The sequence below is a fragment of the Anneissia japonica genome, unplaced genomic scaffold, assembly GCF_011630105.1.
Source record: "Anneissia japonica isolate Jap-2015-1 unplaced genomic scaffold, ASM1163010v1 scaffold288197_len338424_cov179, whole genome shotgun sequence".
Taxonomy (NCBI): Eukaryota; Metazoa; Echinodermata; class Crinoidea; order Comatulida; family Comatulidae; genus Anneissia; species Anneissia japonica.
This window is the reverse complement of record NW_022741702.1, coordinates 209,503-224,950: the sequence shown is the minus strand read 5'-3', so window position 1 is coordinate 224,950 and position 15,448 is coordinate 209,503. Positions and strand designations below refer to the sequence as shown.

General features: G+C 32.4%; 1 protein-coding gene across 1 annotated transcript in view; it reads left to right on the top strand.

Annotated features, from left to right (window-relative positions):
• Positions 1-15,034, top strand: part of LOC117118909 — a 37,909-nt gene extending 22,875 nt beyond the window's left edge. Inside the window, exons 3-16 of the mRNA XM_033263639.1 lie at positions 115-286; positions 2,816-3,097; positions 4,174-4,427; positions 5,911-6,037; positions 6,691-6,776; positions 7,028-7,207; positions 8,010-8,201; positions 9,844-9,948; positions 10,514-10,771; positions 11,491-11,622; positions 11,968-12,052; positions 13,081-13,221; positions 13,552-13,635; positions 13,997-15,034. Coding sequence (XP_033119530.1) covers positions 115-286; positions 2,816-3,097; positions 4,174-4,427; positions 5,911-6,037; positions 6,691-6,776; positions 7,028-7,207; positions 8,010-8,201; positions 9,844-9,948; positions 10,514-10,771; positions 11,491-11,622; positions 11,968-12,052; positions 13,081-13,221; positions 13,552-13,635; positions 13,997-14,163 — 2,265 coding nt within the window. The 3' untranslated portion in view covers positions 14,164-15,034. The remainder of the gene's footprint in view (positions 1-114; positions 287-2,815; positions 3,098-4,173; positions 4,428-5,910; positions 6,038-6,690; positions 6,777-7,027; positions 7,208-8,009; positions 8,202-9,843; positions 9,949-10,513; positions 10,772-11,490; positions 11,623-11,967; positions 12,053-13,080; positions 13,222-13,551; positions 13,636-13,996) is intronic.
• The last annotated feature ends 414 nt before the right edge of the window (positions 15,035-15,448 follow it).

Below are 15,448 nucleotides of genomic sequence, written 5' to 3'. Positions count from 1 at the left end.
ACAAACATAACAGATACAAAAACAATTTTCATAACAATATAGAAAATTATGAAAGCACAATGCTCTATATAATAATAAATGTAATGCGTCTACAATTTTACATTCTTTTTTAAGGATTCTTCGGACAGCTCAAGCCTAACTAGCTTTGAGTCTTCAATTGGAAATCTGTCCATAAACTCTCGTTCACCTTCCCAAGCAACTTCCACTGACATCAGCATTGAACAATGCGACAAGACAGATGCCTCCCAGAATACATCACCAGTTGCAAAGAATACTATTAGTACAGGTAAACTGCCTTTCCCTTCACCAATTATAAATAAACAACTTTTTAAACAACAAATATTTAAGAGGAGATAAAAAAGGTACATATACTATTTTCCAGCTACTTTTCCCTAATACCAAGCGTGACTTTAGTAGAATTCCCTCCATTTTTTGACATTTTCTTCCAGTTGGTGCCTAGGCTCTTTGCATCTGTACCCTGAGAAGGAGTTGTTTTAGCTCTATAGGTATGACTCTTAGCAAAAATTTCTTAGGAAACCTCTCAATAAATTTAAATAGTTTCTTGATAGACAGCCCATAGAAGGTGTATACTGTAGCTATACCTGCTAGTAACCTAGAAGGTAATTTTTTTATGTAGATTTTTTGTAGTTTTTAGTTTATTTCCCTGGCATTTCAAGAACATCATTTATATTTTGTTATTTTAGTTATTGTCTACTACTGGAAACCATGGGTTTAGTAACTATTACTTAAGCACCCACCTTTTGATAGATGATTGCTAACTCTTTTGAACCTATTTTATACCTCTCTATTTGAATTTAATAACTATCAAAAACTACTTGACCTATCAGTGAGAGAAAATGATTACTAAGGAACTATTTAATTAATTAAGAAAATCCTTAGTAGAAACAGAAAGGAAATCTGCTGAAGCTTATTGTGTGTATGTTTCTGATGTTAACACCATGTGACACCTCTTTGTCACTGAGCAGCGAACCCAAGCGGTCCATACGTCGGCTGAGTGCCTCCTACAGCAAGTTACAGTTTACTAGCTTTTTCAACTTTCTACCTAACTGAACAACATAATATATATTTTTGCATACTGTACCTTACATTGACAATTGAAGGTTATAATCATGGACCTATCTATTAATAGGTCCATGTTTTAATATGCCACATTTTTGTGTATTTATTGGGTTTTAATCAAAATTTAATTATTAGTTTTGACACTGTCATCAGTTGAATTGGCTGTGATAAACTGTGGCTAGATAGTCTAGCCATAACAACCACTTGATAGTGTCATGTAAAAGATTTTAAATGGTATTGTGTAGCGATATTTTCTCTATAGTAAGAAGAATCTACCAAAATTGTTCAATAATACCTCGTGGAATAATCCATATTAGAAAAATTATGATGGAGAGTGTTATAGATTATGTGAAAATAAATTTCTTTAGTGTGACAATAGGCCTGTAAAGAATTTTCTGCAGGTAATGGATATAACCTAGTTTCTTGTAGAAGCCTAATATGTTGGAGGGATTCCCCATTTGCTGTTTTAATACAGGAAGTGATCATCTCTTGATGTAGCTGATAAAGCTCCAGATATATACGGTATAGTATGCCCTCATCATCGATTGTATGATCTTAGACAGATAAGTTTGAGTCATATGCTATACAAGTTATCACTTCCCTTTCTGAGTCATCCCTCACTATTAACGGTAGTTAACAAAAAACTTCGAACAGTAGCAACATTGTACACATTATTAATAAGCAACAGTATTTCCACTGATGACAGTGCAATAGTTAGATGTTAGTAAGTGGTAAACAGTTTGGTTAAATTTATTTATTTGTTTTCGTTATTTAGAAATTAATAATTTACATTTAATGTTCTATATTAATTCCTGTATACTTTTTGATTAATACCTTTGTTAACTACTAGTGATAGAAATATGATATTTCATAAACAGATTTCTTGAGTAACAGTTTGGTAATAAGGTGGGGAGGGGGATGGCAGGGGATATTTTAGTAATATGAACATTTATTCTGGATTCTACCTATTTTCTCTTTGATTTAAACACATAATTAATAGTAGTTGGAATTACTTTCCTTCATCAATATATATTTTCATTATTGTATATGTGTATATTACTTGTTTTCAAAAACAATAAGCCTTTGAGAATGATAATTATCACCATATCCTGTCTACTGTAGCTCCATACTCTTCTAATTTCTTTGGTGATTATGCAGTTCTTCAAATCAGAATGGGTTTAAAAAGGAACATTTCACAAGTCTATGAATCTATGAAAATATATTAGCTGATGTTACATCATTGTTGTAAATCAGCTTTTAAGTTACATACAGTTCCAATAGGAAACGTTACTGTCTGTCTTAAAGTGTATATTACCGTTATTCTATTTTATGCTCATTTTTCAAGCAGTTTGTGTGGACTAGAATTAGGCGAACATCTTAAATAACTACACTTATAATTATTATTTGAAAAGCTATTCCGGCATTGTTTGTGAAAAGATAATGTGAGGCTATATTTTCTTATATTCTGGCCTGTTATTGTCATCACTTATACAGTAGACCCCTCCTTTAGGACATCCCTATTAAAGGTGGAATTTCCTAAGGGTGATATTTCTATTAAGGGGACACTTTCAGCCACAAAATGAAGAAAAGTATATCTTTTAACACTACAGCCTATTGAGGGGACGCCCCTATTAAGGCCTATTTATGCTTCAACGATAACGATAAAAAAGCTAAAAAGCGATTGTTCATGTATCATTCACATCTTCACTAAACTGTGAAATACTTATTCTTTCAGCTGTAGTTATACGAAGGCCAAAGGGACGCGACTTTCGGCGCCCGAAATCAATGCCAAATTTTGATTCCTATCGTGTCGACAGTGCCTCAAACTCTTCACGTGAAAGCAGTAGGAACATGGAAGAAGAAAAGCCACCATTGAAGGCTCGACCGCCGAAGCCAAGAAGGGCGCCAAGGCGTTCAAAATCCGATCTTGGAGGAAAGAATACAATTAAAGCAGCTTTGAAAGCTGCCGAAAGAGCTGCAATGAAAGAGGCTGCTGAACAAGATGTTATAGAGAAAGGTTGGATATTTTAAAGCAACTTTGCTTATATTTTTGTGTCTATAGTTGCCCACCTATTTTTAAACATGATGACATTTTTACTGTACATAAACTTAACCAGAAATTGCTAACATGTGGGTGATGAAATGCCGGAATTGTTTATGTTTATCACTTTCATAACTACAGTATACTGTAAATAAGATGTTAAGAAATCTATACTTACACATTTGTTTTGATATAGTCATTGTTTACAATACTACAGAATTGTGTCATCTTGAAATTCTTAAAATTACCAAATGTCTTTTATTCTAAGTGTACTTCAAATAAATGAGAAGTAAAAGCCTAAACTGTTGCTAAATACAGTGTAAATGAATTGTTATTTCTTTCTTTTTTACGAATTGATGAAGCCAGATAGAATTCTTATATAATATATAGATAATAGCTTATATTCATTTGGTGAAGAATTGTTTAGTGTTTGGTGTAGATGGAATTTTACAATGTTAAATAAAATAAAATTTAAAATAAATTCTGGTCTTGGTTATGTGGCAACCAAGAATGAAATGTATTGTTTGTTCCACTGTTATGATGGAACGGTTCTTGTAAATTATAGGTCAATTTCCTTCACTTTAAAATAAACAAAAGCATTTACAGTAAACAATGCAAAATTACACTAGTATGTCATATGGTAAATCCTTGCCGAGCCAATGTGCTCATATAGGCTGGAGTTTATCTCCATTTTTGAGTAGCGTAAAGCAGATGAGAGTGTGATGCTTCCCCTGGGTGGGGTGCTGGTCCATTGCAGGTTACTCCTAGCAATTTCCTGGTATCCAGCTGAGTAGATTGAAGCAGTGTAGGTGCAGTGCCTTGCTCAAGGACACACAGCAAAGTGTTGAAACCTCAGCCTCGAGGTTGGGAAACCACACTATTTCCACTAGCTAAACCGCCTCCAATATATGTCATATGCCATTTCTTATTTCAATTTGATTCATTTAGGATATGATTTATATTATTTATTATTGTTTTGATTATTAAAAAGAAAGTGTTAATATTGATAAACAGTATTGCATGCCAACTTATTTTCTATATTTTTTGTATAGCTGCAAATGAAATATTGATGAATGCTGAAAGACTTACTGAGAAAGAGCAATTTGGGACATTAACACGGAGGAGTTCTGGAAGTAGCATGAATATGAATGGTAACATAGGGGACGAAGAAGAAACAGAAAAAGAGGATGCTGTTGTGAGGAGAAACCGTCGCAGAGGTGTAGTTACCAGGCCAGTTTCTGATCTTGGACCTATGAACTTTGACTTTAATTTTAATGGAGATACAACACCACCAAGGAACAGAAAGGTATGGTGTTTAATTTGGGTACACACTGCACGGACAATTTTTTCGGCCGATGCGAGTCCATAAAGAACACAGCTGATGATGTGCAAGCAGTGGATATTTGTTAATGACAATCCGATTAGTCGGCCACCGACAATTAACAGATGGCATTGAGTCATTTTTTATGTACAACAGTAGAGTGGAATATTTAGATTTTCAGAATATATTGGCCATTTATAACACTTGCAATAAAAATATTTAATTGAATTAAAAAACCATCAACTACATTTGAACAATTTAAAGAAACAAACATGTAAAATATCAATAGTTATACAGTACATTCACCTAGTATCACAAAAAAAGAATACACAATATATAACCCGACCAATTATTTGTTTACTGTAATCCTTAAAATTACCTATTGTTGCTATAAATTGTGTTTACAGTAAACGGCAAAAAAATACTACTTACTATAAACCTTAAGTCCTGTTTACACTATAAAATATTATGTGATTACCCATATTTGGGTGTATTAATAATAATAATATTTATTTGGCAAAAAGCATATACTGTAGGAGAAAAACATCATGCATTGCCCGGATAGGGAATGGGCGAAAGCCCGAACAATATTTGCTCCCTATCCTTCATATAAAATGAAATACACAAAAACAATCAGAACTAATCAGAAACATAAAATGAAATAAAATGCTTAATTAAATTATTCTTAAAACAGGAAACATTAACAGAGTTTTGAAGTAGAGGAGGTAGTTCTTCCCAGAGCCTGGGAAAGGACACGAAAGCAGAATTAAGAAAAATATTGCTTTTGGCTTTCCAGTGAATAAGCCTACCCTCACAACGCTCACTCTTATGAACAAACACGGTTAATGTTGGGGGACACACATTATGAAGAACTTTGAAACCAAGAACAAGCCGGTGATATTTAAAAATATCTTCTATGCTTATATGTTAAGCGTTTTCAGCCTACCTTCATAATGTGTGTCCCAGTCACCATCTTTTTTAAACATAATTATTCTGGTGGCTCTACGTTGGATGCTTTCAATTCTATTAATATTAGTTTTGTCACCTGGTGCCCACATTGCACAACAATAAGTAATAATTGGAAGAATCAATACTTTATATAGATTTAACATTACAGCCCATGACATATTTTTACTACACTTATTAATAAAACCTAGTAATTGTGATGATTTAGAACAAATATAATTTACTTGTGTATAGCATTAAAGTTTATTATTTATAAAAACACCAAGTAATTTAAATTCATTTACTTTTTCTAAGTAAATATTATCTATTTTATAATCCCATTTAATTGGGTTCTTACATTATTATATTATAATTATATTATATTATATTATATTGTATTATGACATCATCAAGCCTTACAGGCACATCACACAAATTTGTCACATGAAATTTGATAGTGTGGACAGCGCATTAGTGAAAAATGGTAAATATTTACATTGTTTTGATTCGTTTTGAATTTTAGGCCTCAATTCCAACCGTACTGCATAAGGTTGATAGTCCACGGACGCTCATCAAGAGGTCACAGAGCATACCCAGTGACTTGCACAAGGAAAAATTATGCAATGTTTCAAACCAGCTGAAATCTAACGGTAAGATTCTTTCTTTCTCCTTCATTTTCGGTTTGTTCCATTGGGAAGAATTTTGCTTGCATGTGACATAAAAATACTATTATGGAATCTTTTTTTTAAATGGGGAAAAGTGTCATCCTGAACAATGAAAGGTAAAGAAACATGCTGCAGGACTTTGAGGTGTAGATTTAGAGCAAGAAATTAGAAGTGTAAAGAATGCTTTTTGAATATGACTGATCAGAGAAGAAAGGTCATGTGCTGAAAGGAAATGTGATATTTAAGGGAATATTAATAGAGTAGAAAATAACTGTATTTAGAAGAAGGAAGATGTTTATGGATGTGTTTATAGAAGATATAAAGATATTGAGGGAAACAAAAAGATCAGTAGAGTTTCTTAAAACACATAATCATAAATGTACAGTAAATAGATGAGAGAAAAATTAAAAAGAGAAAAAGAGAGAAACAGGGGTGCATGGTTTAGTACTTCAAACAAGCTAATTTGCAATTTAAATTCCATGTACCAGTGTCTATAGTCAAGTATTTCTAAACAAAAATCTTAAGCAAACACCTCACAGACCCCCTCCCACTACTCTGTGCTTTGCATGTCACATGGCCACCAGATTTTTCTCTGGAGTGAGAGTGAAATGACATCTTGTAAATGTTTATTTTCACAGGTACCACTGACAGACATCCTGATGTAATACCACGCCATTCCCAAAGCACAGATACTTTAGCAGAGGATATGTGTATAACAATGAATGTAAGTGAGAACTAACTTAGGGTAGTATGTATAAGTATTTAATAGAAAATATATTGTTATTGTTGTTGCTATTAGTAATATTTTCATAATAATTTTAATGTTAATTTAATTATTGTTATTTTTATTAAAATTATAATCCATTCACATATCATTAACAGCTACTACAATTTAGTTAATGACAATGGCCATTTTTCAGTACTAGTACAGTAATATGTTTTATTACTAATATTATTCGGTTTTATACTTTGCAGGCGGCTGATGATGATGTTTTAGTGTATGGTGAAGCATTGTGGGATCATGTTACAATGGATGAAGAAGAATTAGCATTCAAAGCTGGGGACGTGATCGGCGTGACTGACATGCAAGACAAGGAGTGGTGGTGGGGTCAAGTGGATGACCAGGAGGGCTGGTTCCCATCTGCCTTTGTCAGAGTATGTCATTATTAAGCTCTGCCCATACTATCACATTTTCTTTGACAAAACACTGCTGTATGCCCATATATAGTCATGATGTGCCTATATATGGTGATGATGTGATGTCATCATGACCATATTTAGGCATATCACATGTTTTTGTCAAATAAAATTTGATAGTCTGTATTAGACTTTAGATGTTGGTGGTGATGATAATATTGATAGTTAAATTTCACCTGCTCAATGATAATATTAATGATGACGATGGCAGCGGCAGCAACAATGATAATATTCATTTCTTATAGCTTTCATAATAAAAGCAATTAAAATAATAACAATAATAATGATGATGAAGATTACAATGATACAAAGTTGACGATACCATTGAAACTAATGATGATAATAATTAGCCAAGACTTTTTTATACTTCAGAGAAGTCAGCAAGTATGTATAAAATGGAGTATGATACACAATTTTGCAGAAAGTTTAAATAAGAAATAATATAAAATGAGCAAAAAAAGTGCTCAACTCAGGAAAATAAGCACAAAAGTGCAAAATTATGTCCAAAACATGGACATTGAGCCCAAATGTGAAAAAAAATGTCCAGAAAATTCTTGCCTAAAAGAAACCACTAGATTCCACATTAGAAAAAAAAAATCTCGCATCCAACCAGGTACCCACTGAATATTCCTGAATGGAATAAAATGAAAATTGATAAGTTCTTTACCTAAGAAAGCAAGTAGTGACCAACCTCAGACTTGCATCAATTCGAATGAAAGCCACATGTTTCTAATAATTACAAATAATGTTTTTTGTTCAGATCCGTGTAAATCAAAATGAAACTGTGGAAGAACATTTTGAAAAGATGAGCTCGGGACAGATAACTGCCGATCAGACTGTCCGGCGCACAAGTATGAGCTTCCTCAGTAAACGACAAGTGCGGACAAACGTTGTCATGGAGATTTTAAACACGGAAAAAGACTACAACAAACATTTGAAAGATTTGTGTGAGGTAAGATAATCTAGATGAGAAAATTGCAAAGTTCACATTTTATTCAAGTACAAGGTTGTATATCTATCATGTGTTTTCAGTATTTTTTTTCTGCTATTATGGGCATTCATTATTTAGTGTTGTAGGTTTTATGAAAACAAAACGTATGATAATAATAATAAAAACAACAATCATAATATTACAAAACATATAACTATAAAATATCTACCTGTTCATATCTGTGAGTCGCCATCTCTTTCCATCTTCAAAGATAGACTTAAGGCCCAACTCTTCAATGCTCTATAACATCTTTTGCTGATTGTGTTTTCTTGTTCTTTTTTTTTCTTTTGCTCTTTTCCTCTTGGTTTGTTTTTTTTCAAAGCTCTATAAATGCCTGCCAATAACCAATAAATTAGCATCCTTTAGAGCTCTGTCTACACTATTAAATTTTATTTGAAAAAGTTGTGTGATTTGCTCATATGTCAGCATGATGATGTCATATTTATTTTATTTATAAACAAACCAATAGCGAAAAACAGTCGCCACTTACAAGATTGTAGAAAAACATGAAACATTACAGACAGGGTTACAAGATAAAAGGAAATTAAAAAAACATTGTACTATACTTTGCCAGAAGAGAATACAAGTACGAAAATAAATAATATAACAAAGGTAAAATATTTGAAAAAAATTACTCAGAAATGTAAATGGAGGCATGCCTCTTAAAAACTGCCAATGATTGCTAAAAATATCCACTTCTGGACAAGCACTAACAAGATCATTATAATTGAAGATATACGATTTTTTTCAAATATTAACTTTGGAAAAGGAACATGGAAAACACTAATATCACAAAGTCTACGATTAGGAACTTTAAGTCTAAAGAAAGAAATTAAATTACAGTTGAAATAATTATTAATACATTTAAAAAGGAATATTATTGATAATGTGGACAGGACATTAATTGTCATACTGCTTAGGCATAATGTCTATCCCTTATAGACATAATAGTTATCCCTGGAATAAACAAGGTCTAAACTTAAAGTCTTTCCTAATATAGTATTATATAGTATAATCACGGAGGTATGTGTAACTTACAGTTAAATTGTTGTTATTGTAGTATCAATTTGCGACTGTCTGTCTGACTTTACGTTTATTATTCAGATATTAATTTGTTCAACTCAGTTAAAATTTATTCCAATTCCACAGAAAAAAACTAAATTGCATAGCATACACAATAATTAGTAGGTAAAAACAAATGCATAGGCAAAACAAAATGTGATGAAGAAGGTGGAATGAAAAAGGCAACCAAAACAAAGCTTCATGAAGCCCTAATGATGATTATAAAGTGAAATAGATTTTGGAGGTATAAGAATTCAAGTATATAGCTGGGATATTGAACCCTTGCCAAAGAAATTTACAGTAGAATAAAGGAATACTAATAATTTTAATTATTTAACTTTTTTGTATTCATAATTTTTTCCATTATTAATGTAAATTGTAAATGTTCTATAATTTTTTAATAATTTATATCTTTTATGTATTGTTCATCATTGTTTACGTGATGCTATTATTTGAATAAATGAAATTACACAAACTCTCATTTGCAATTTTGAAAGAAATATTATTTTCTTTTATTTTTGTTTGGTCGTTTCATTTTCAGAAGGATGGATTTAGCATCTATGCAGCTTATTGCAGTAACCACAGCCGTGCCATTACAGAACTACGCCAGCTGTTGCGAAGACAACGATATAAACATTTCTTTGAGGTATGATACCACAATTTACTTCAGACAATTTTTTCAAACATCAAACTCAGAGGAAAGATAATGAATATAATTTCTAATAATTTTTCATTTTATATTGTAAGTTCTTTATTATTCCTATTATTATGTTTTTATATTCTTTGTAGATTATGAATCAAATTTAATATAAAATTACTGATAAAGCGAGAATTTTTGTACCTTGTTTAGCGAAGGCCAAAATATAAAAATAACTTTTGTTGTCTCATTTGGAAAAGTCATCATTTTCCTTACATTTTAAAATATACAAAACAGTAATGAAGTATTGACTGTATGAATAGAAATGTTTTGAGTAGCCCTTTGTAAAGTAATATTTTATTGAAAAATTGAAAATATATAAAACTTTAATTTCCTTAAAGTGAGGTTCTTTTTTTTCTTGTCTATTTACATATTTACTGGTGATATACAGGTATTACAAGACATTTACTGTGATCCCAACCTTTTATATTCTGTTTTACATATAATTGTACTGTATGTATCTTGAAATTTCAGCCTTGTGGTATGTTTTTATTATTATTTTTTTCTTTCCTAGGCATGCCGTTTATTACAAGCCATGATTGAAATTCGTATAGATGGCTTTCTTCTTACTCCCGTCCAACGTATATGCAAATATCCCCTTCAGCTTGCTGAACTCCTTAAATACACGGGCACAGACCATCCCGATTACAATAACGTGAAGCAAGCCCTTGAAACAATGCGGAATGTAGCATTTGCGATCAACGAACAAAAACGGCTCATAGAGAACATTGAGAAAATTGCTCAGTGGCAGAAAAGTATCGAGGGCTGGGAGGTAAGGATTGTTTTTTCATTCATTCATTCATTTCTGGTTTATTCATAAAACATATTGACATAGCAGTATAAAATCACTGAATTGCATCAAGTTGAAGACTGTATCTGAAGCTCTGAGCACACTATAAAATTTTCTTTGACAAAAAACTGTTATATGCCCATAGCCATAATGTCACATGTTAATAGTCTGGACTGGGGCTTAATGAAAGATGTGCATGTAATGTGTATTTATTTGTGATTATTGTACTTACCAAAAAGAACTGCCGTACGGCAAGATTACTTTCAGAAATATATCTAATGATTCGTTCTCTCCCAGTGTATACATACACTTTCCATAATTTTCCTCATTGTTGGTTTCTATGCGTAGCTGCATAGGAAGCATTATGGTTCATGTGTGAAACTGAGTTTGTAAACAAGCAGTCAAAAACTGTTCACACATTGGTTTGAATTTGGTGTTTTGTGTAAGTTTTGAGAATGTTCTTTATATCTTATTGAACTTTACGAAAGGTCAAACTTGTAAAATATACATGTGTGTTCAAGAAGGTATTAATTGGTTTGAAGGCAAGTATGTTATGATGGGGTGGGCTAGTTGGGTCTTGGTGCAGAACATCAGTATTGTTCATTCTAATGATAAGAGACTCTTTTATTCTCTTATACACTACTTGTATAGTTTAGGTTTGTAATATTTGTATTGTTATTTTGGTTTTTTTTTATGGTCAGGGTAAAGATGTTCTTGAAGTAAGCACACAGTCTTTACATTCCGGAGAAGTGTTCAAAGTATCGCATTCAGGTCTCAGAAAAACAGGACGGGTGCTCTTCCTCTTCGACCATCAACTGATTTTATGTAAAAGGGTATGTTGAAAGTTTTGGAAACTTTTTTGTTATATAAATACATCAAAAACAACTATTTTGCATTGTATATTTAATTAATTTTTTCATACTGTAAATGACATGGGGGTATGATGAGTCTTAATTTGATTTGGAGTATGTTTTATACTGAATTGGGTAATATGTAGTCTCAATTAAGTACCAAGATATTTAAAAAAATAATATATAGAGTATAATAAAAAAGTATATAAGTATAAGCACCACAGAAGTGCTCCTTAGCAAAACAAAATTATATTTGGTGTGTCGCTTATTCAACAGTGGCATTTAAAACAGGTTTCATTTGGGTTGTTTTTTTCTTGTTAATTATAGGATATTCTTTGGAGAAGTCAGCTGGTTTACAAAAACAGAATTAACCTTGATTCTTGTACTTTTCTGGATGTTGTTGACACCAAAGGTAACATTAATAATAAATTATAATAATAATCTATTTACTTACGATAGTAACACTAACACCATAATTTATGTTGAAAACCAAGACTAACAACACTTTAAAATAATATTTTGTTGCTCACATCACAAACTGGTTAGTTTGTGAGAACAAAAAAGCATGTTAAATTACATGCTGGTGTCATTACAGACTGTCTAGTAAAGAATACAAATTTGCTTTATTCTTTCAACAGCGGGTGACCCGCCACTTACAGAATGGAAACAAAAAAACTGATACAAATAAACAGATACAAATATTAACAAAGTCACAGTAAAGATAACAAAACCTACTCTAGTTATAAGTAAAATACATTTGATCTTTTTATATATCTATGGAATTATCCTCTTTGCTAAGATTGTTTAATAATCTAGGTAATCTATTGATTAAACCATTTTTAGTAACATTGACTCTGGAAAAAGAAATTATGAAAAATTCAGTAATGGTATTACGGCACCTACAGTGTTTTACAGAAATACCAAATAAAGATGTTAAGTAATTACCATAGATACCATTAACACATTTAAATAAATGTTAAATCCAAAACACCGACTTTTAAGTGAAGGAAGATTAATAGAACTTTTTGGAACATTACATACCCTTGAAGCAAATTTAACGAAGCGGCGTTTTATTTATTTTGACGCACTTTTTTGTTTTCGCGAATTTACACAATTTACTTTAATTGTGTTAGTGAGTGACGATTTTATTCATTGTTACTAAACTGATACTTCATTCCATGGAAAGGGATGTGGTATTAGAGACTATTCAATATGATTTCTAAGCACTTTACATTAATTTTGTTCATTTATTATTATATGAATTATCATTTTTCAGTAAAAAAAAAAAAAAATGAGTGTCATACCCCAGGGCGCATTGATCCGCAACAGATTGAAAGGCGAATTCACTCCTGCTCTATCCTCAAAACATCCACCACCATGAATTCAGAAAAGGTTATTTTTCACCTTCATATTCTAACAATTCCTTAATCTACTTGACAGATATTCGCAATGCATGGAAAACCACAGACCACGAGTCTGGTAAAACGTATGTGTTCTGTACCAAGTCTCCTGAGGAGAAACAGAAATGGTTGAAGTCATTCCATCGAGAACGTGTACTTGTACATGAGGAGGAAGAGCGAGGTAAGCACAAGCAAAGTGGCAATACCAAAGCTTTCAACCGGTTTGTGAAACAAAACTGTAGCATGCAAGTTGGAAAGATGAATTTTGCTAATTTATAATTCTGAGACATGAAAAGCATATTGGATGGTTAATGAGATACAGATTTTTGAATATTTAAAAACTGAGGGAAAAGGTGGTTATGCATGCCCCTCTCCCCCCCCCCCCACAGTTTTTAAATATTTAAAAAATCAGTTGTACAACATGTCAAAATTGTTTTTCCTCCACAGTCTGCCTTTTAAGATTGTCATTATTTATTATTGTTACATTTGTTTAATGTTATTCTTTACTCAGGTGTTTTAGTGTCATCTAGTGCAAGGGAGGCAGCCATGAAAAATGCTGCACTAACTGAAAAACCTATCAAACCATCAGACACATGTAAGTTCCCACGACCACATCGCAGTTATTCTCATTAATATTCATTTTAATGATCTTTTTGTGAATTTCAGTTAAAACTGGTAAAATATAACTGGGGTAGCCAGCTTCTTTCCTTCCTACCAACAAAGACATTGTAAAATATTAACAGAAGCTTGCATAACCTTTCATAAAAATACAGTCTAGTTCAAATTGAGTGGGCTACCGTAACAAATAATATTAAAAAACAAGTGTGCAAATTTACAATCTATGAAATCTTTAAAGTTGAAGCTGGAAGCATCAATTATTCAACAAAATAAATTTAATAATGAAAGAGGTTATATGACAGGAAAATGAACATTAAGTATAACATCTTATTTTACAGTATTAAAACGCAAGGTTCCACTAATGCCATATGAATACCAACACGAAATCATCAAACCAAATGTTAAACGCATGGTGCTACCGCGAGGAATTTCATCATCAGATGGCAGTGAAGTCGACACTTCTAAACGACGTTTACTCAACTGGTTCTTCAAAGGAAAGAGGTGATGGGAAAAAGTCAGTAGAGAGAAATAGTCTCTAGAAAACATAATACTGGATGCCACAGTCAGGGTCTTTGAGCTAAAAACATCTTGTGCGGACACTCTAATTGACCAAACACGTTGAAAAATTAGCAGCAATAACAAGAGTTATCTCTTCCAGATATATTTGAAATAATGAGTAGTGCCGGGAAGAAGTGGAGATAAAGAGTGCAATTCATTGATCATGTGACTGTTTATGTGACTGTTTGGAAGTACTGAATTCTGCAGTTAACTCTTAATGCAGTGTGTGTGTATATGGTATTATAGAAACACAACCAGTATCTTGCCTTGAACCACTTGGAAGAGTACAATCTCTATTTAATACAAATATAACAGGTGTAAGAGATGGCAGTTGCTTAAACAGGTAGCTACAGCGTGATTTATCAGATGGCTTTGGTATATTTCACCCAGTACCGGCAGCTATGGCATATTTTTTCCAAGCATGTATACAGGTGTTTATGAGGTGTTTAATACATGTTTACACAGGTGGATATAACTTGTTTACCAGGTGTTTATACAGGTGGGTATGATATGTCTTGTCAGATGTTGGTATAGGTGGCTATGGCATAAGCATTCATTACAGGTGTAATGTTTACAAGGGGTTTACACAGACAAATATAACTTAACAGGTGTCCATACAGGTGGTTATGATATGTTATGCAAACATATCACTGTGTTTGACTATTCGTTCATACAGGTGACTATGACATGATCAAAGTGGTGCAAGGTGATGATTAGCTTTGTGCTATGTGAATACATTGGTATGTCTCAGTATCTCAAACCTTTGATCACAATTATATTGACATTTGAATACCCAGTGGGAAGTACTTTTGATACTGTATGTTATTATAGCACTTTTATATAGATTATACCATGTTGGTATATCAAAACTATAGAGTATTATTTTAATATTTATTGTGGGTGAAATTCCATATGACTTTTATTATTATGCTGCCATGGTTCTGCTGATGTTAAATTAAATTGTGTTTTAAATTAGAAAATATACCAATTGAAAATGATTTTAAGTGTGCATCCATGCAATAGTGGTGCCAGCGGGAGTCAGGTAGGGCATCCCCCCTACATCCCCTTGAACTCCCCCCCCCCTCTTGTCAGACAAGCTGTTCGCCTCACCATGATGAGGTCGTTGGACCAAAAATAATAATTAACCTTTCCAAATAACATTATATTGAGTGCCAATCTCTAGGTGCTCTAAAAGCATAATCTGGGCCTTACTAAGGCATAATAACACTCTC